The sequence below is a fragment of the Schistocerca americana genome, chromosome 3, assembly GCF_021461395.2.
Source record: "Schistocerca americana isolate TAMUIC-IGC-003095 chromosome 3, iqSchAmer2.1, whole genome shotgun sequence".
Classification (NCBI taxonomy): domain Eukaryota; kingdom Metazoa; phylum Arthropoda; class Insecta; order Orthoptera; family Acrididae; genus Schistocerca; species Schistocerca americana.
In genome coordinates this window covers 752,400,051-752,415,230 of record NC_060121.1, presented here as the reverse complement: position 1 = coordinate 752,415,230, position 15,180 = coordinate 752,400,051, and the positions used below count along the sequence as shown (strand labels likewise).

The window sequence follows — 15,180 nt, the reverse complement described above, 5'->3', positions numbered from 1 at the left end:
GGTGGGCTCTAGTTTCGTTACTGCTTTTCATAACCTTTTGTCTCTGGCAACTCACTCAAAAGAATCCTTTTAATTTTTTTTTCTTTATTTTCAACATGTTTGGTTTTCAGGATCATCAGTTTTCACTTCATGATTGCTCACTGATACTTTTGGACCAGCCTATCATAAATGTTGTCCTATAGACAGTAAAAAATTCAAATATGCTAAAGTTCTCACTTTACAAACCTATGGCATTTCGTACCAACATTCATTCTAAGTGTTAAAAATCCTTAAAAATTCACACTGAAAAATTATTTCATGCAGTTTAGAGACTGTTGATACAGTGCTTGCTATAGTATATTTAAAAGTAGACTTAATCTGTCTCATTCTCTGAAATATGCAAAATGTGGATAAGTCAGGTGACCTTCAAATACATGCTCTTTTGAGTGTAGAAACTTAGAAAAGAACAACTAAAAGTAGATTGTAAAAATGGGAATGTTCATTTTCCTTTTATTTTACTTTATTTCTTATCTTCTATGCTATTTCACTTTCCTTTCATAGAGGTCAAAATTACACAGGAATGTTGCACCCTCTGAAGTATAATAGAGTTTTAAATGTTCTAGTTTGTGAAAGTGTTGCACTTTTGACAATAATAACTGAATCAGAAAAACTTCTAGGTTTTCCCACTACATTCCTATTATCATTTCTCTTTGATGTGGACTGTGTTAAAAATAATTTTTCAGTTGTTGAATCATATTGTAAATTATTCTTCTCCCTAGCATAATGATGTGTCATTGACTTCATAGGATTTTGTGAGATGGTTGTTGAAATGATGATGGAAAAATGACACTCGTGTTTATTTATGATTTGAAAGTGAAGTACAATATTTCTTTATTATATTCACTTTTTTGTTTAACTTATTCTTTCATTTGAAATCTCTACTTCAGACTATGCATGGAGTAGTACCTGAGTCTAGTACTACCATTTAAGATGAGGATATATATGGCACTGCATTTACTGTAAGCAGTCTTTCATTATTTTCTACATAAGCAGCTGCATGCAGCCACAGGTCAGTTGCCACAGCACTGTGAGCAATGATGTGTAGAACCCGACTCCCCTAGCAACAATGAGTCACACTTTTCAACCAGGGAGGGGAAATGAGTGTGAGTGTGAGGTGGGGGAGTCGGAGGGCCCCACAGGCAGGCCCAGCTACTTCTCAGACTGTCAGACTATGGATTCAGGAGCTCTTGTTAAACAGCTGCAGGCAGCACTGTTCCCTATCTGTTCGAAGGGTGAGTAAAACTGTTGCTGTCTTTCACATTTTGCAGTAGCTGGAAAAGCAAAATGTATCAGGGACAATGAGAATGTTTTTGTTTATTTTAAAATTACAAAATAAACTATATTTAATTGTGATCTGTGGTAAGAATGCAGTTAAATAACTTGTGAAGTAGTGACTGGGAGATGTTCATTTTCCTTAATCACTCAGTTTGTATCTGTTCAATAAATATTTTGTGATATTCCTCTATCTTTGGTTACTTTACTTGTCAAACTACTATCTCTTGAGTTTATTATTTTCCCAAAAGAAATAAGTTTGCATGCAGTGAATTTAAATGCTGTTTAATGCCACTCTACCTTCTTACCTTTTGGCAGATTACTCTACCTTTTTATGTACTGACTGCTAAGAATATAGTTTTACTTAATATTTTATGATAACCAAAATACAGACATGCTTTTAAAAATTCATACTTTAATTACAGAAAATTTATTAACTCAGAGGTATTGTGTAAAAGTTTGTATGCGCTGTTTTAATGTTAATGGACATCTTTGTGTTATTCACTTTTAATCTCAAGCCAAAAACCAAGTTTGAGTTTAATGTTAATGTTTCTCCTATCTAGTTGTGACTTAGGATGTTTGGACAGCATCATGCGAAATCAACCACTGTAATATGTACAAGACACAAGCTCTATCAATATTTGATTGTATTTATAAGAGCGATGAGAGGTAATTGTTAAGTTTTGTGTCTTAATGCTAAGTTAATATTTTTTTATTGAGGGGTGGGGGTCATTGAGTTGCCATTTGTGCTCCTAAATGTGCCTAAATCAATGCAGCAGTTAGCATTTTTTAAATCATTCATATTTGTAAATACAGATCTTGCACCCATAATTGGGAATACTATAGCTATTTACACAAAACTTTCGAACAAAGTTATGTACTGTTCCTCTGTTATATACATGCAGCTTCAGTAAGTGGATGCATTTTCTTATCTCGGAAAATGGTTTCATATTAGCATATAATGCAAATTTTATTGTGATATAAACCATTTATCTGAATCGTTTGTCAATAAGAAAGGGCTTTGAAACAGATTTATAGTCAGATTGCATGTGAAATGAAGGTACTCTCATAAAAAATAAATTCAGAGGGGAACCAAACTGTCAGTTGTTGTCAGTAATGTTTCTGACATAAGAACACTGTGAAGATAATTCTGATGAACCCATGTTTCTGGCTCATTTAATTTATTATGAATTTCTGTTGTATGATTGACTTTATTTTATGACCACAAGTTGTTTCTATTGTTTAATGTCTTAAATGGGCTCTGTGTTGTCTAATCCAAGAATTACCTCAGTTACATGTGTTGTAATTTAGGCACATCTTAGAACTATGATGGGTAAAGAAAAAACTGTTCTTTTTTACAAAAACATGTGGACTTTGTTATGAACAATCCATTGTAGTTTGAGAGTGATAGAGGTGTTTACCAATATAGTACTAGAAACAGAAATTATATGCATTTCTCTCTACTGAATCTAATTTTGGCACAGAAAGAAGTGCAATATACAGCTATAAAACTCGTGTGATAATCTGCCCAGAGAATTAATATGTCTGACAGATACTAGATGTATTTTCAAATGTAGATTAAAGTTGTCTCTGAATTGTTAATTGTGGTTTATTAGTCTCATAATGTACATAATGTAAATAATTTTATTTAGGTACAGGAGACATGTCAAAATTGTGCTAAAACTTCACAATAAACGTTGAACAACCAATCTTAGTAACAGCATCATAACAGTCTGCTTGTGTCTGTGTATGTGCGGATGGATATGTGTGTGTGTGCGAGTGTATACCTGTCCTTCTTTCCCCCTAAGGTAAGTCTTTCCGCTCCCGGGATTGGAATGACTCCTTACCCTCTCCCTTAAAACCCACATCCTTTCGTCTTTCCCTCTCCTTCCCTCTTTCCTGACGAAGCAACCGTTGGTTGCGAAAGCTAGAATTTTGTGTGTATGTATGTGTTTGTTTGTGTTTCTATCGACCTGCCAGCGCTTTCGTATGGTAAGTCACATCATCTTTGTTTTTAAATACAGTAATATAATTTGTTTCATATATATAATTAATAAATCTTAAGACTAAGCACCCCCCTCCCTGCTGCTCAGATTATCATTTCATCCTTTATGATTATTCTACCATTTCTCCACAGAATCTGCTGTAGCCTTATTTTTTAGAATTCTGGCTTCATATTAAATATATCCTACCCACTAATTTATTATATATTGTCATCCTCATATACTGTCAAGCCCATGCATATAATTTCAGTTTATATGTGGGTAGCATAAAATTCTTTTTATTTCTCGTATTGTATGTATGGTTAAAATGATCGGCTTCAAATAATTTTTGGCTGCTGTGAAGGAAGATTACAATTTCATAAATGTATATGGAGGGAACGGTTCCACTTTGTAGTTTGCAAAATTATGGCCGACAAAATTCTCTTTGCTGTGCAGTACACATATATCTGACAATTTTCTTCTGCAGTTTCTATATTCGTGACACACTATTTGAACATCTCAGAAAATTGTGCCATACCTAACAACGAACTCAAAATAACAATGATGTGTTATTTTTCGTGAACTCATGTCAATAAAACTGCTTAATTAATTTGATGGGAAGTCAATATTTGTATTCCAGCTTAAGTTTGTGTCCTCATTTAGTCTTAAGAAATTTGATCACATCACCTTCTTTCATAAGTTAATTGTTAAGTTGTATTTTAAGTACCATTCATTTGGAATGCTTGGTTTTGAAAGGTACCTTATGGTTGTTTTCAATATTCAGTTTCAACCTATTTGGCTGGAACTGGTTTTAGGATATGAAGTTCGCTCATGATACAACTCAGAATTTTTTCTGCATTGTAATCTTCAGTTAAAACCGAAGTATCATTTGTATTCAGAACTGATGGGGAATTTATATTTATGGATAAGTCATATATGTAGAATAGGAACAGGATTGACCATAAAATGGAACTTAAGTCATACCTTGCAACCCTGTACTCCATTTAGAATAATAATTCTTTGCAATTCATATGATAATTACCCTTTGTTTTCTGTTATGCAGGTATGGTGTAAGCCATTTCAGAGCATTGCCCTTAATCCCACATTTATGTAATTTGTAGATAAGCAAGGCATGGTTTGCAGAGTCAGAGGCCTGTAACTTTACTCCTCTGAGCCAATGCTTTCATATCTTCTCACTAAAGGTATCCAGTGCATCCAGAGTGATTTTTCCTTGCTGGAATCCAAATTGGTTACTCATAATGTATCATTTTTTACAATAAAACTTTGTATCTGGTTTGTGCTTACTTTCTCTAGCACTTTTGACAGGGCTGGAAGAATAGAAATAGGGTGATGGTTTCCCAAGTCTCCACTTGACCCATTCTTGAGCAGAGATGTGATTTCGGCATGCTTCAACATATCAGGAAAACATCCTTGTTCGAAAGATTGGTTGATAATTTGTGTTAAAGGATGTGCTATTATGTGGTACCGTGCTTTAATCACTTTATAGCCTTTCCATTTCCTGTACAAATTTGCTTTCAGTAGCAGCGCCTCTGTCAAAATTGGCTGAAAAGTTGATGGGGAGCCAATATATTACTAATAATGAAGGCTACACCAGAAATTTGCAGTTCAAACACTTTACTAGAATTTTAACGCTGAATGAGCTACTGTTTATCACCAGTTTGTGTCTCCTTTACTTTAATTATGTGACAGATAAAACAAATAGCGACATACTACAGTCAGTTTATGTTCTATAATATGATTGTTCAAGTGCAATAACCTAATACTAATGCAAATATTCATAAAAATTCAAGTATGTGAACAAATAATTAGCACAGTCACTGTCTCTCAAATTTAATAGTCAATATTAGCAAGATATGCACAGTAAGTAACACTTTTCTTAGCCTAGCTCTGTTGTCATAGTGAGTGATAATCATTATTGAAGTTTGACATAGTCCATGGGAATAATTACAAGTTAATAGTCAGTCATTAGGAAATAATGACTGAGTGACTGAATTAACTTCCAGACATGAAATTTACGAGGGTCATTCAATAATTAGAGAGACAATTTGGTCTGGAGAAAAAACCATTTATTTAAAAAAAAAAAAAAAACAATACTTTTTCTACTTTTCAACATAATCCCCTTAAACATTTATGCACTTGTTCCAATAGGTTACAAGCTTTTTTTATTCCAGCCGCAAAGAACACTTTATCTTGATGTTTGAACCAATTTCCCACAAACTTTTTCACATCCTCGTTGTCTGGAACCTCTTCCCGTGTAATGCCTCCTTCATTGCACCAAACAAATGGAAATCACTAGGTGCTAAATCAGGACTGTAAGGGGGATGAGGTAGTACTTTTCAGCCCATTTTGTTGATGGTTTCACAGGTTACTTGAGCAATATGTGAATGTGCATTGTCTCGCTGGAGAATCACACCTCCCCTCTGAGGTCCATGATGTCTCTATCTCATGACTGGCTTCATCTGGTTTAAAAGCAAATCCAAGTAGTATTGGCTGTTCATTGTATGCTGCTCTTCAAGATAATCACAAAAAACTGAACCTTCAGCATCCCAAAACACCCTCAACATGACTTTTCGTGCTGATGCTCGGGTTTTGAATTTTTTCTTGACAGGTGAGGTGGTGTGCTTCCACTCCATGCTTTGTCTTTTTGATTGTGGCTCATAATTGTGAACCCAAGTTTTATCACAAGCTAAAATTTTGTTGAGAAAGTGCTCACCTTCTCTTTCATAACATTCCTTTAGCTATGTGCACACTCTCAACCGTGTTTCCTTGTGTAGCCACATCAACTCTGTTAGGACCCATCTTGCACAAGTTTTGCGGTACTTCAGCATGTTACAGATGATGTTATGAACTGTACCAGTACTAACTTGAACATCATCAACTATCATTTCCACAGTCACATGGCAGTTGGCACGAATAATGTCATCAATTCGAGTTTCAAGTGAGGGAGCTGAAACTGCAACTGGCCAGCCAGAATGGTGTTCGTCAGTCATTGAGTCGCAGCCATTTTTGAACTGCTCTATCCACTTGTAAAAATTTGCATGATTCATACAACCCTCACCATAAACTTTAGACATTATACAGTATAGATTCACTGGTTTCTAGCCTTCAACAAGTAAAAAATGAATAACAGAACATTGTTCAACTAAAATGGATGTTTCAAGCAGACTCACCATCTTGAAATATATTTTTGATATTATAAACAAAACAATGTTTATACATCAGCTAATCAGGGCTCATCCCAGTGATGCCAACTAAAAGCCATAAAAGTACTGAACTTGACCTACTAACAGTTTTTTCCCCAGACCAATTTGGCTTTTTAATTATTGAATGACTCTCATAGATAGCTTGTGCCACATTTTTGACTTGTAATTTGTACTGTATCATATGCAGTATATTATTCTGTATTTTTGGACACAGATCTGGCTCATTTCATGACTCATTGCAAACTGAACTTCATCTGAACAAAAATGGCTTTCAACATAAATTGACAGTAATTAAAACTGAAGTTTTCTCTTTGATTTATGTTTATGAGTAGTTGAGGAGATTCATTTTAACATGGACTTTCAGATACAGTAATCATTTCTGTTGAATTATGCTGCATAGTTTGCCTAGAAATGGAATTCTATTTCAGTAACGTCTCAAAAATGAGATCAACAGGAAGTGCAAAATGGGTCGGTGGGGATGGTTAGTGCACAAATATATGGGTGTAGAGGCATATATCACTAGGGGTAAGGTAGATACTGCCTACAGGAAAATTAAAGAGACCTTTGGAGAAAAGAGAACCACCTGTATGAATATCAAGAGCTCAGATGGAAAGCCAGTTCTAAGCAAAGTAGGGAAAGCAGAAAGGTGGAAAAACATATAGAGGATTTATACAAGTGTAATGTACTTGAGGGCAATATTATGTAAATGGAAGAGGGTGTAGATGAAGATGAAATGGGAGATATGATATTGCACGAAGAGTTTGACAGAGCACTGAAAGACCTAAGTCAAAACAAGGCCACACGAGTAGACAATGTTCCATTAGAACTACTGATAGCATTGGGAGAGACAGCCATGACAAACTCTTCCATCTGGTGAGCAAGATGTATGAGACAGGCGAAATACCTTCAGACTTCAAGAAGAATATAATAATTCCAACCCCAAAGAAAGCAGATATTGACAGGTATGAAAATTACTGAACTATCAGTTTAATAAGTCATGGCTGCAAAGTACTAACATGAATTCTTTACAGACAAGTGGAAAAACTGGTAGAAGCCGACCTCAGAAAGGTTCAGTTTCAATTCCATAGAAATGAAGCAAGACTGACCCTATGACTTATCTTAGGAGGTAGGTCAAGGAAAGGCAAGCCTACATTTCTATCATTTGTAGACTTAGAGAAAGCTTTTGACAATGTTGACTGGAATACTCTCTTTCAAATTCTGAAGGTAGTAGGGGTGAAATACAGGGAGCGAAAGGCTATGTGCAATTTGTACAGACACCAGATGGCAGTTATACAAGTTGAGGGGCATGAAAGAGAAGCAGTGGTTGGGAAGTGAGATAGGGTATAGCCTATCGCTGATGTTATTCAATCTGTATATTGAGCAAGCAGTAAAGGAAACAAAAGAAAATTTGGAATAGGAATTAAAATCCATGGAGAAGAACTAAAGACTTTGAGGTTTGCCGCTGACATTGTAATTCTTTCAGAGGCAGCAAAGGACCTGGAAGAGCAGTTGAATGGAATGGATAGTGTCTTGAAAGGAGGATATAAGATGAACATCAAGAAAATCAGAACTAGTATAATGGAATGTCCGCTGTAAATGGTAACAGCCAAAAAGTTGCAAGATAAAGATTTATTGAAATCCATGACCACAGTTTTGGTATATCTAAATATACCTTCACCAGAAGCAAAAATACACCTGAACAGAAAGACACCTTCATTAGCAAAAAACTTAGCAACATAACTGAGATAGTTTCAAACTCCTTGTTCTAACGTAATATAGTCTGGCTGAGCATAGCTAGTTTTCTTGTCTGTTGATGCTGATGGTCGAAGTAGAGAGGATATAAAATGTAGACTGGCAATGGAAAGGAAAGCATTTCTGAAGAAGAGAAATATGTTAACATCAAGTGTAGATTTAAGTGTCAGGAAGTATTTTCTGAAAGTGTTTGCATGGAGTGTAGCCCTGTATGGAAGTGAAACATGGATGATAAATAGTTTAGAGAATAGCAGCTTTTGAAATGTGGTGCTACAGAAGACTGCTGAAGATTAGATGGGTAGATCACCTAAATATTGAGGAGGTACTGAATAGAATTGGGGAGAAGAGAAATTTGTGGCACAACTTGACTAGAAGAATGGATCGGTTGATAGGACATGTTCTGAGGCATCAAGGGATCATCAATTTAGTATTGGAAGGCAACGCAGAGAGTAAAAATCGTAGAGGGAGACCAAGAGATGAATTCACTAAGCAGATTCAGAAGGATGTAGGTTGCAGAAGGTACTTGGAAATGAAGAAGCTTGCATAGGATAGAGTAGCATGGAGAGCTGCATCAAACCAGTCTCTGGTCTGAAGACCACAACAACAACAACAACAACAATGTTTTAACTATGGGCGTTAATTACTCTGGAATTAATTGAGTGCAAGAGTCGCTTACATATTTTCATCTTTAGCTGTTCAATCCTTTATTTTTTCTATAAGTTTTTCATCTTCTTTATCAGGAAGTCAGTAATGAGGTATATGTTTAAACATGAACAATGATAATGAAATTCAAAATTATAGATTTTAGTAATTAGTACAGTTTTTAGGTGAACTAACTATCTCATTGTATTCCTGATAACAAAAGGAATGTAATAGATAATGAAGTTGGATAAGCCCTGTGTCAGTATTTGAGATTTTTAGGTTCTGTGCACATGTTATATTAATGACAAAATTGAAGGCGTCTCAGAATTTACACATACACATAAAATTAATAACAGTAGTAATAAAATAATGAAATAATAATAATAATAATAGTTTGGGGATGGAGGAAGAGAAAATGGAACAGCTTGAAGGAATCCACCTGCTTTGTTCCAAATTCAGCATGTATCCCATTCCACCTAACAGAATTATTACTTTTTGATGATATAACATTTTCCACGTTCTTTATTGAGTGTTTTTGAAAATCCGTTACATACTCAGCTTTTGGATGGTGTCCAATGGGATTTACTTCCCTCTGGTACCCTACTATGTCAACATCTGACCTAGCCATATTTTTGAGGAATCTATTTAAATACTTTGATTTTGGAGTTGGGTTTACAGTAAGGCAATCACCTACATTAATCATAGATATTTCATGGCTACTAACTCCAATGCTGAATTGTGATTTGGCAGCAGACAATACAGTCTTTGTCTTACTTTTAGGTTGTAAAATCAACTTATAGTTTGGCATTTTTGTGGCTGTCTTCACACCTTTTTTTTAAAAAAATTATAATATCTAACATACTCAGTAAAATGGCAGTTTTATCATATTTCAGTTCATTGTGGAGTTACCTCTTCCTGACACTAGAAATTTGCATACCTTGTGTCATCCACTTACGTTTACCAGTCATTTGTTCACACATGTTTTTAACTGGAAAACATTAATTAAACATCTCAAGAAAGCTACTTAAAAATTCTCAAAGTTACTACTTGAAATACAGCAGTCAAAAGGCCATTCAATATCACTTTACTGAACTGTTTTCATCAGAATTCCTTTTATACAGCTTCCATAACTTGAAATCATGCTGTTTATTCTTACTAGTTCAGTGGATAATCCAGAAGGGGTCAGAGATTCCTAAATCTAAGCAAAATTTGTAAATATCTTCAAACACAAAATGTGTTAAAATATTATCAGTGCAGGTCGCTGACTGTATATTTACTGTAGTGGCTTGCATGAAGTATACATTGAAGCTAAAGTTATTTATTATGTCAGTGTTGTTTATGTGTCATTACTTTCAGCTATGGTATTAATATTAAAGTCATCAGATATTAAAATGTTTTTCCTTTTTTAATTATTGAGGTTTTAAGCAGGCTCTGAAATTTGGTGAGAAAAGCTTCAGTTGTAGCTGATACTCTGTAAATAGAAACTACTATGACCTTTAGGTCCCGTAACTCTCAAATATACACTATTCATTCAAATAATTAAAATAATTTCTATTTTATTCACCTTTACAATTCCTTGTTTATCATAGAGGAATACTTGAATATAAATTAGAATAATGATTTCTGTTCAAATATTTCTCTGTGATATAGAAGCAATTGTTAAGGAGAATAAAATATGAAATAGGAAATTATTTTAATTATTTGAATGAAGAGTGTATATCTATATGTTACATATTATTATTATTGAGATTGAGTAACAATTGGAAATAACAAAAATACCTTTATTTTATGTTTCGTATTATTATTATTTAGATATGTTCATTAACAATAACTTACAAAGTAGTCATAACATTCTGCCTTGTAAAATTGTAGTTTTGTTTCCTGCAATTGTGAAAATTTGAGTGTATTTGGCTAAAGCACAAGAGGAATTAGCAGAATTGTGAGCTTCGGTTTGCGGTAGTAACATTTGGGCTAGGTCATAAAGCCTCCCAAATCAGTGATAAAACCCAGGAAGTGCTACAAATCTGATAGCTTCAGTGTAGCTAACTCTAATAGCTTCAGTGCTTACTTAATAGCACACAGAAGCATACACGCATCCCAACAAATTTATTTGCAGCCTAACAATACAGAACATAAAAATGCAGGGTGAGGCTGAAAAGGTTAATAATACCAAGAAGGTATTTTTGTTGGATATAATTCATATTAAATGGATGTTATGTAATGAAATTTTCAAAGTAGGAGTGCAGGCAACAGTTTAGAATAGAATACAATAGAATAGATTTATTCACCTTTGAGGATTTTCTGTTTAATTGCTGCTGTCAAATTTTACAGATTATATATTTTCCACTTCTACATTAGACTTTACACATTACATAAATATATTTACAATAATCAGTTAATACAGTTACATAATACATTATGTTTGCACACTATATATTAAACATTACATCTGATTTTATATATTGATATATTTAACTTTGTGTATTGCGCAGTACTGCATTTTGTTATTGTAAATAGCTTATCATAATGAAGTATACTTTCATGACAGTCTTTCACTGTGTGATATTCTTAACTTTTAATCCATTTTTCAGTTTTACTTTGAAATTTATTCACACACACTGTATCACCAGTTTTTAGGACTATGTTAAAAAAGCACGATGGCAAGATGTTTATAATGGTCATGAATCTTTGCTAAATGGTATATGGCATGGCAGTTGTATGTAAATTTATTGGGTTATGCTGATGTACTAAGCTTATTAGATTAAATAGATTTATATTTTCCTTAAAATAGATCAGGCTACTGCAAATATTTATACTTGGTACTGTCATCATATTAAATTCCTTAAAGTAATTTCTACAAGATTCTGATGGTGCATGTAACATCCTTTTTCTACCATTTAAATATTATTTTTGCATCACTGGAATTTTTCTGTGATAGAATTTTATATGTCAGATGTGAGTGGAAGAAGGTAAAGTATACATATAATAAGAACATTTTGGTGATGCAACTTCTCTATTTGTGCAATAGACACTACCTGAGAGAGTCTGTTACATATTTTGTATGTATGAGTATGTTATGCAAGCCTTTAGTCAATATGAAAACTAAGAAGTTTTGCTGAGATAGTGTCCTGTTTCAGTGCATTTCAATAGAACAATATTCTTCAGTTTTTGTATAATTTGCCTTAAATCATGTGCTGCATATGTCTTTTTTGTTGCTACATTAAGCTGTAGACCATCCAGGTTCTCTCCTGTACAACTAGTGTAGCACTGTCTACATAGAGCACAGTTTCACAAGGCAATACTAAGGGCAGATCATTTATATATATAATAAATAAAATAGTGTTGAAGAACTGAGCCTTGAGATACTTCTGTTAAGGCTGGTAGACAATCTGAGTTTTGATTCTCTGAACACATAAGCTGCTGCCTGTCACTGAGGTAGGACTGCATAAAGTCAAGAGCATTCTCTCTTTTTCCATACTAATATAACTTTTCAGTCAGTATTTCAAATGAGAGTGTCTCATGGCTGAGAAGGGCTTGCCAAAAAGTGTGTTTAATACATCTGGTTGCTTCAGAAAAGCACTGGCTTTCATTTCAGAGTTTATTTCTGTTTTATTGACCTCCCATCCAAGCTTACATTTGTTTTGTGCATTAAGAATGTGTTCACCATTTACTTTACATTTAAGTAACTGGATTTCTGATTTATAATCCCCTTTTGCTGAGTACATTTGGTTGAGTTTGTTATCATTTTTATACTAGCTGCATAGTCTTTTGGGTTTAATAGGATGCTCTGCTTGCAATGATCCTAGTGATATGAAGAACAGATTTCATTAGAATCTTTAATGATTTGGCTGCAGACTTGTTTGCATTCATATCCTGCAGGATTAATTTATTCCAGTTTATTAAGTTTGATTTGCCTTTTAACTGGTTTAACTTGTGACCATTAATGGTTCAAATCAGACTTCCATTTTCAGTGGAACAGCTATGTATTTTATTATTTAAGGGATCTCAGATGACTGAGGATGACATGGCTGATGGTGAACTATATTTAGCATTATCTATTTCTTGCCTCTACAGTTCATATGGAGGCAATGTCTTTAATGGTGTTCCCAGTTTAGGCCAATTGCATCTATAAATGTTACATTTTTATATTTTCTACAGATTCTTTCCAGGTAACTCTCAAATTCTGTAATTTCTGTGGTTACACAGGGCCATCAAGGAAGATCATATCATTTGCGTTCACTATGATCTGTTGCATTGGTACAATACAAATCACAAAGGTTTAAAAATAAATAAATAAAAAAAAGAATTCCCTACTGCCATGGTCCTGTTCTTATGTAAATGTCATTTTCTCCCCCAAAAAGCACCAAATAGTTTTCAGTCTGCATTACCACTGGCTTCTGAGCAATATTTTTTTTGAAATAACGCCAAGAGGACCAACAGCATATGTAAAACTGATGAGAAAAGAAATTTGTGACACAAATTTTTTGCTTTTTCTGGGAGTAGTTTTGGTAGATTTCTTTCTGCACCTATTGGACTTTTATTCTGAGTACCTTTTGTAGTTATAGATTTGTTACTAGGCTACATTTCGTTTGTCTGTGGGTTTCAATGAATGCTTTGGTGGTAGAAACAATTCCATGTTGGCATTAATCAGTGGTCATCAAACATTTTTGTTCAAGAATTAATATTGACATTATGGGGTGGCACCTCAGGTTGCATATGCAATCATCTTATTATTAATTGGTAATCTGCATAAATTAGTATGGTGTTGTTTTGACCGTTGGTCCAAAGACTGGTGTGATGCTGCTTGCCGTGCTACTCTAGCCTGTGCAAGCCTCTTCACCTCCAAATAACTGCTACAACCTACATCCTTCTGAATCTGCTTACTGTATTCATATTCATCTCTTGGTCTCCCTGTATGATTTTTAACTGTGTCTCCCCCCCCCCCCCCCTTCCCCACATCCCCACACACCTCACTCCAGTACTAAATTCGAGATCCCATAATGATTCAGTATGTGTCCTATCAACTAATCCCTTCTTCTTGTCAGGTTGTGCCACAAATTTCATTTCTCATTATTTTTATTCATTCAGCATTCTTCTGTAGCACCACACTTCAAAAGCCTCTACTCTCTTGTCTAAACTGTTTCTCATCCACGTTTCACTTCCATATGTGGCTACACTGCAGACAAATGCCTTTACAAAAGACTTCCTACCACTTAAATCTGTATTCTATGTTAACAAATTTTTCTTCTTCAGAAACACTTTTCTTGCCATTGCCAGTTTACATTTTATATCCTCTCTATGTTGGCCATCTACATCTACATCTACATCTATACTCCGCGAGCCACCTTACGGTGTGTGGCGGAGGGTACTTATTGTACCACTATCTGATCCCCCCTTCCCTGTTCCATTCACGAATTGTGCGTGGGAAGAATGACTGCTTGTAAGTCTCCGTATTTGCTCTAATTTCTCGGATCTTTTCGTTGTGATCATTACGCGAGATATATGTGGGCGGTAGTAATATGTTGCCTATCTCTTCCCGGAATGTGCTCTCTCGTAATTTATTATTTTACTGCCCAAATAGCAAAACTCATCAACTACTTTGAGTGTCTCATTTCCTAATCTAATTCCTTCAGAACTGTCTGATATAATTTGATTGTATTCCATTATCCTTGTCATGCTTTTATTGATGGTCATCTTATATCCTCCTTCCAAGACACTGTCTGTTCCATTTAACTGCTCTTCCAAGTCCTTTACTGTCTCTGACAGGATTACAATGTCATCAGCAAACCTCAGAGCTTTTATTTCTTCTCCCTGAACTTTAATTTCTACCCCAGGTTTTTCTTTGGTTTCCTTTACTGCTTGCTCAGTGTACAGACTGAATAACATCGGGGATAGGAATCCCAGTTCTTCTCATGTCCTGCCTCTTGTACCCTCATTAATATATGAAATTGTTGCTTTGATGTGAGCTCACAGTTCATGCACACCCCTCAGTACGGTATGGTAGACAGCAGCTTTCTTTAAGTCCCAAAGTAAACAGCCTGATGAGGTTATGTCTGGATGCTTTGGGGACCAGGAAATAGGGCCTCCTCTGCTAATCCAGCAACCTGGAAATATAATGTCCAAAGCCTTCCTAATGGTGGAGGTCGAGTGAGGAGGGGCACTGTCCTGCTGTAGCATTATATTGAGGTGAAGTTCCTCAATGTGTGGAAGTGCAAACTGTTCCAACATATTCAGATAAACCTTTGAAAAAAAATAAAAAATAAAAAAAA

At 34.8% G+C, this 15,180-nt stretch overlaps 1 protein-coding gene across 1 annotated transcript in view; it reads left to right on the top strand.

Moving 5' to 3' along the window:
* The first annotated feature begins 1,208 nt into the window (after window positions 1-1,208).
* The window catches only part of LOC124607382 (cytosolic carboxypeptidase Nna1-like), a 533,373-nt gene continuing 519,401 nt past the window's right edge, over window positions 1,209-15,180 (top strand). Inside the window, exon 1 of the mRNA XM_047139698.1 lies at window positions 1,209-1,271. Within this exon, the coding sequence (XP_046995654.1) occupies window positions 1,211-1,271 (61 nt within the window). The 5' untranslated portion in view covers window positions 1,209-1,210. The remainder of the gene's footprint in view (window positions 1,272-15,180) is intronic.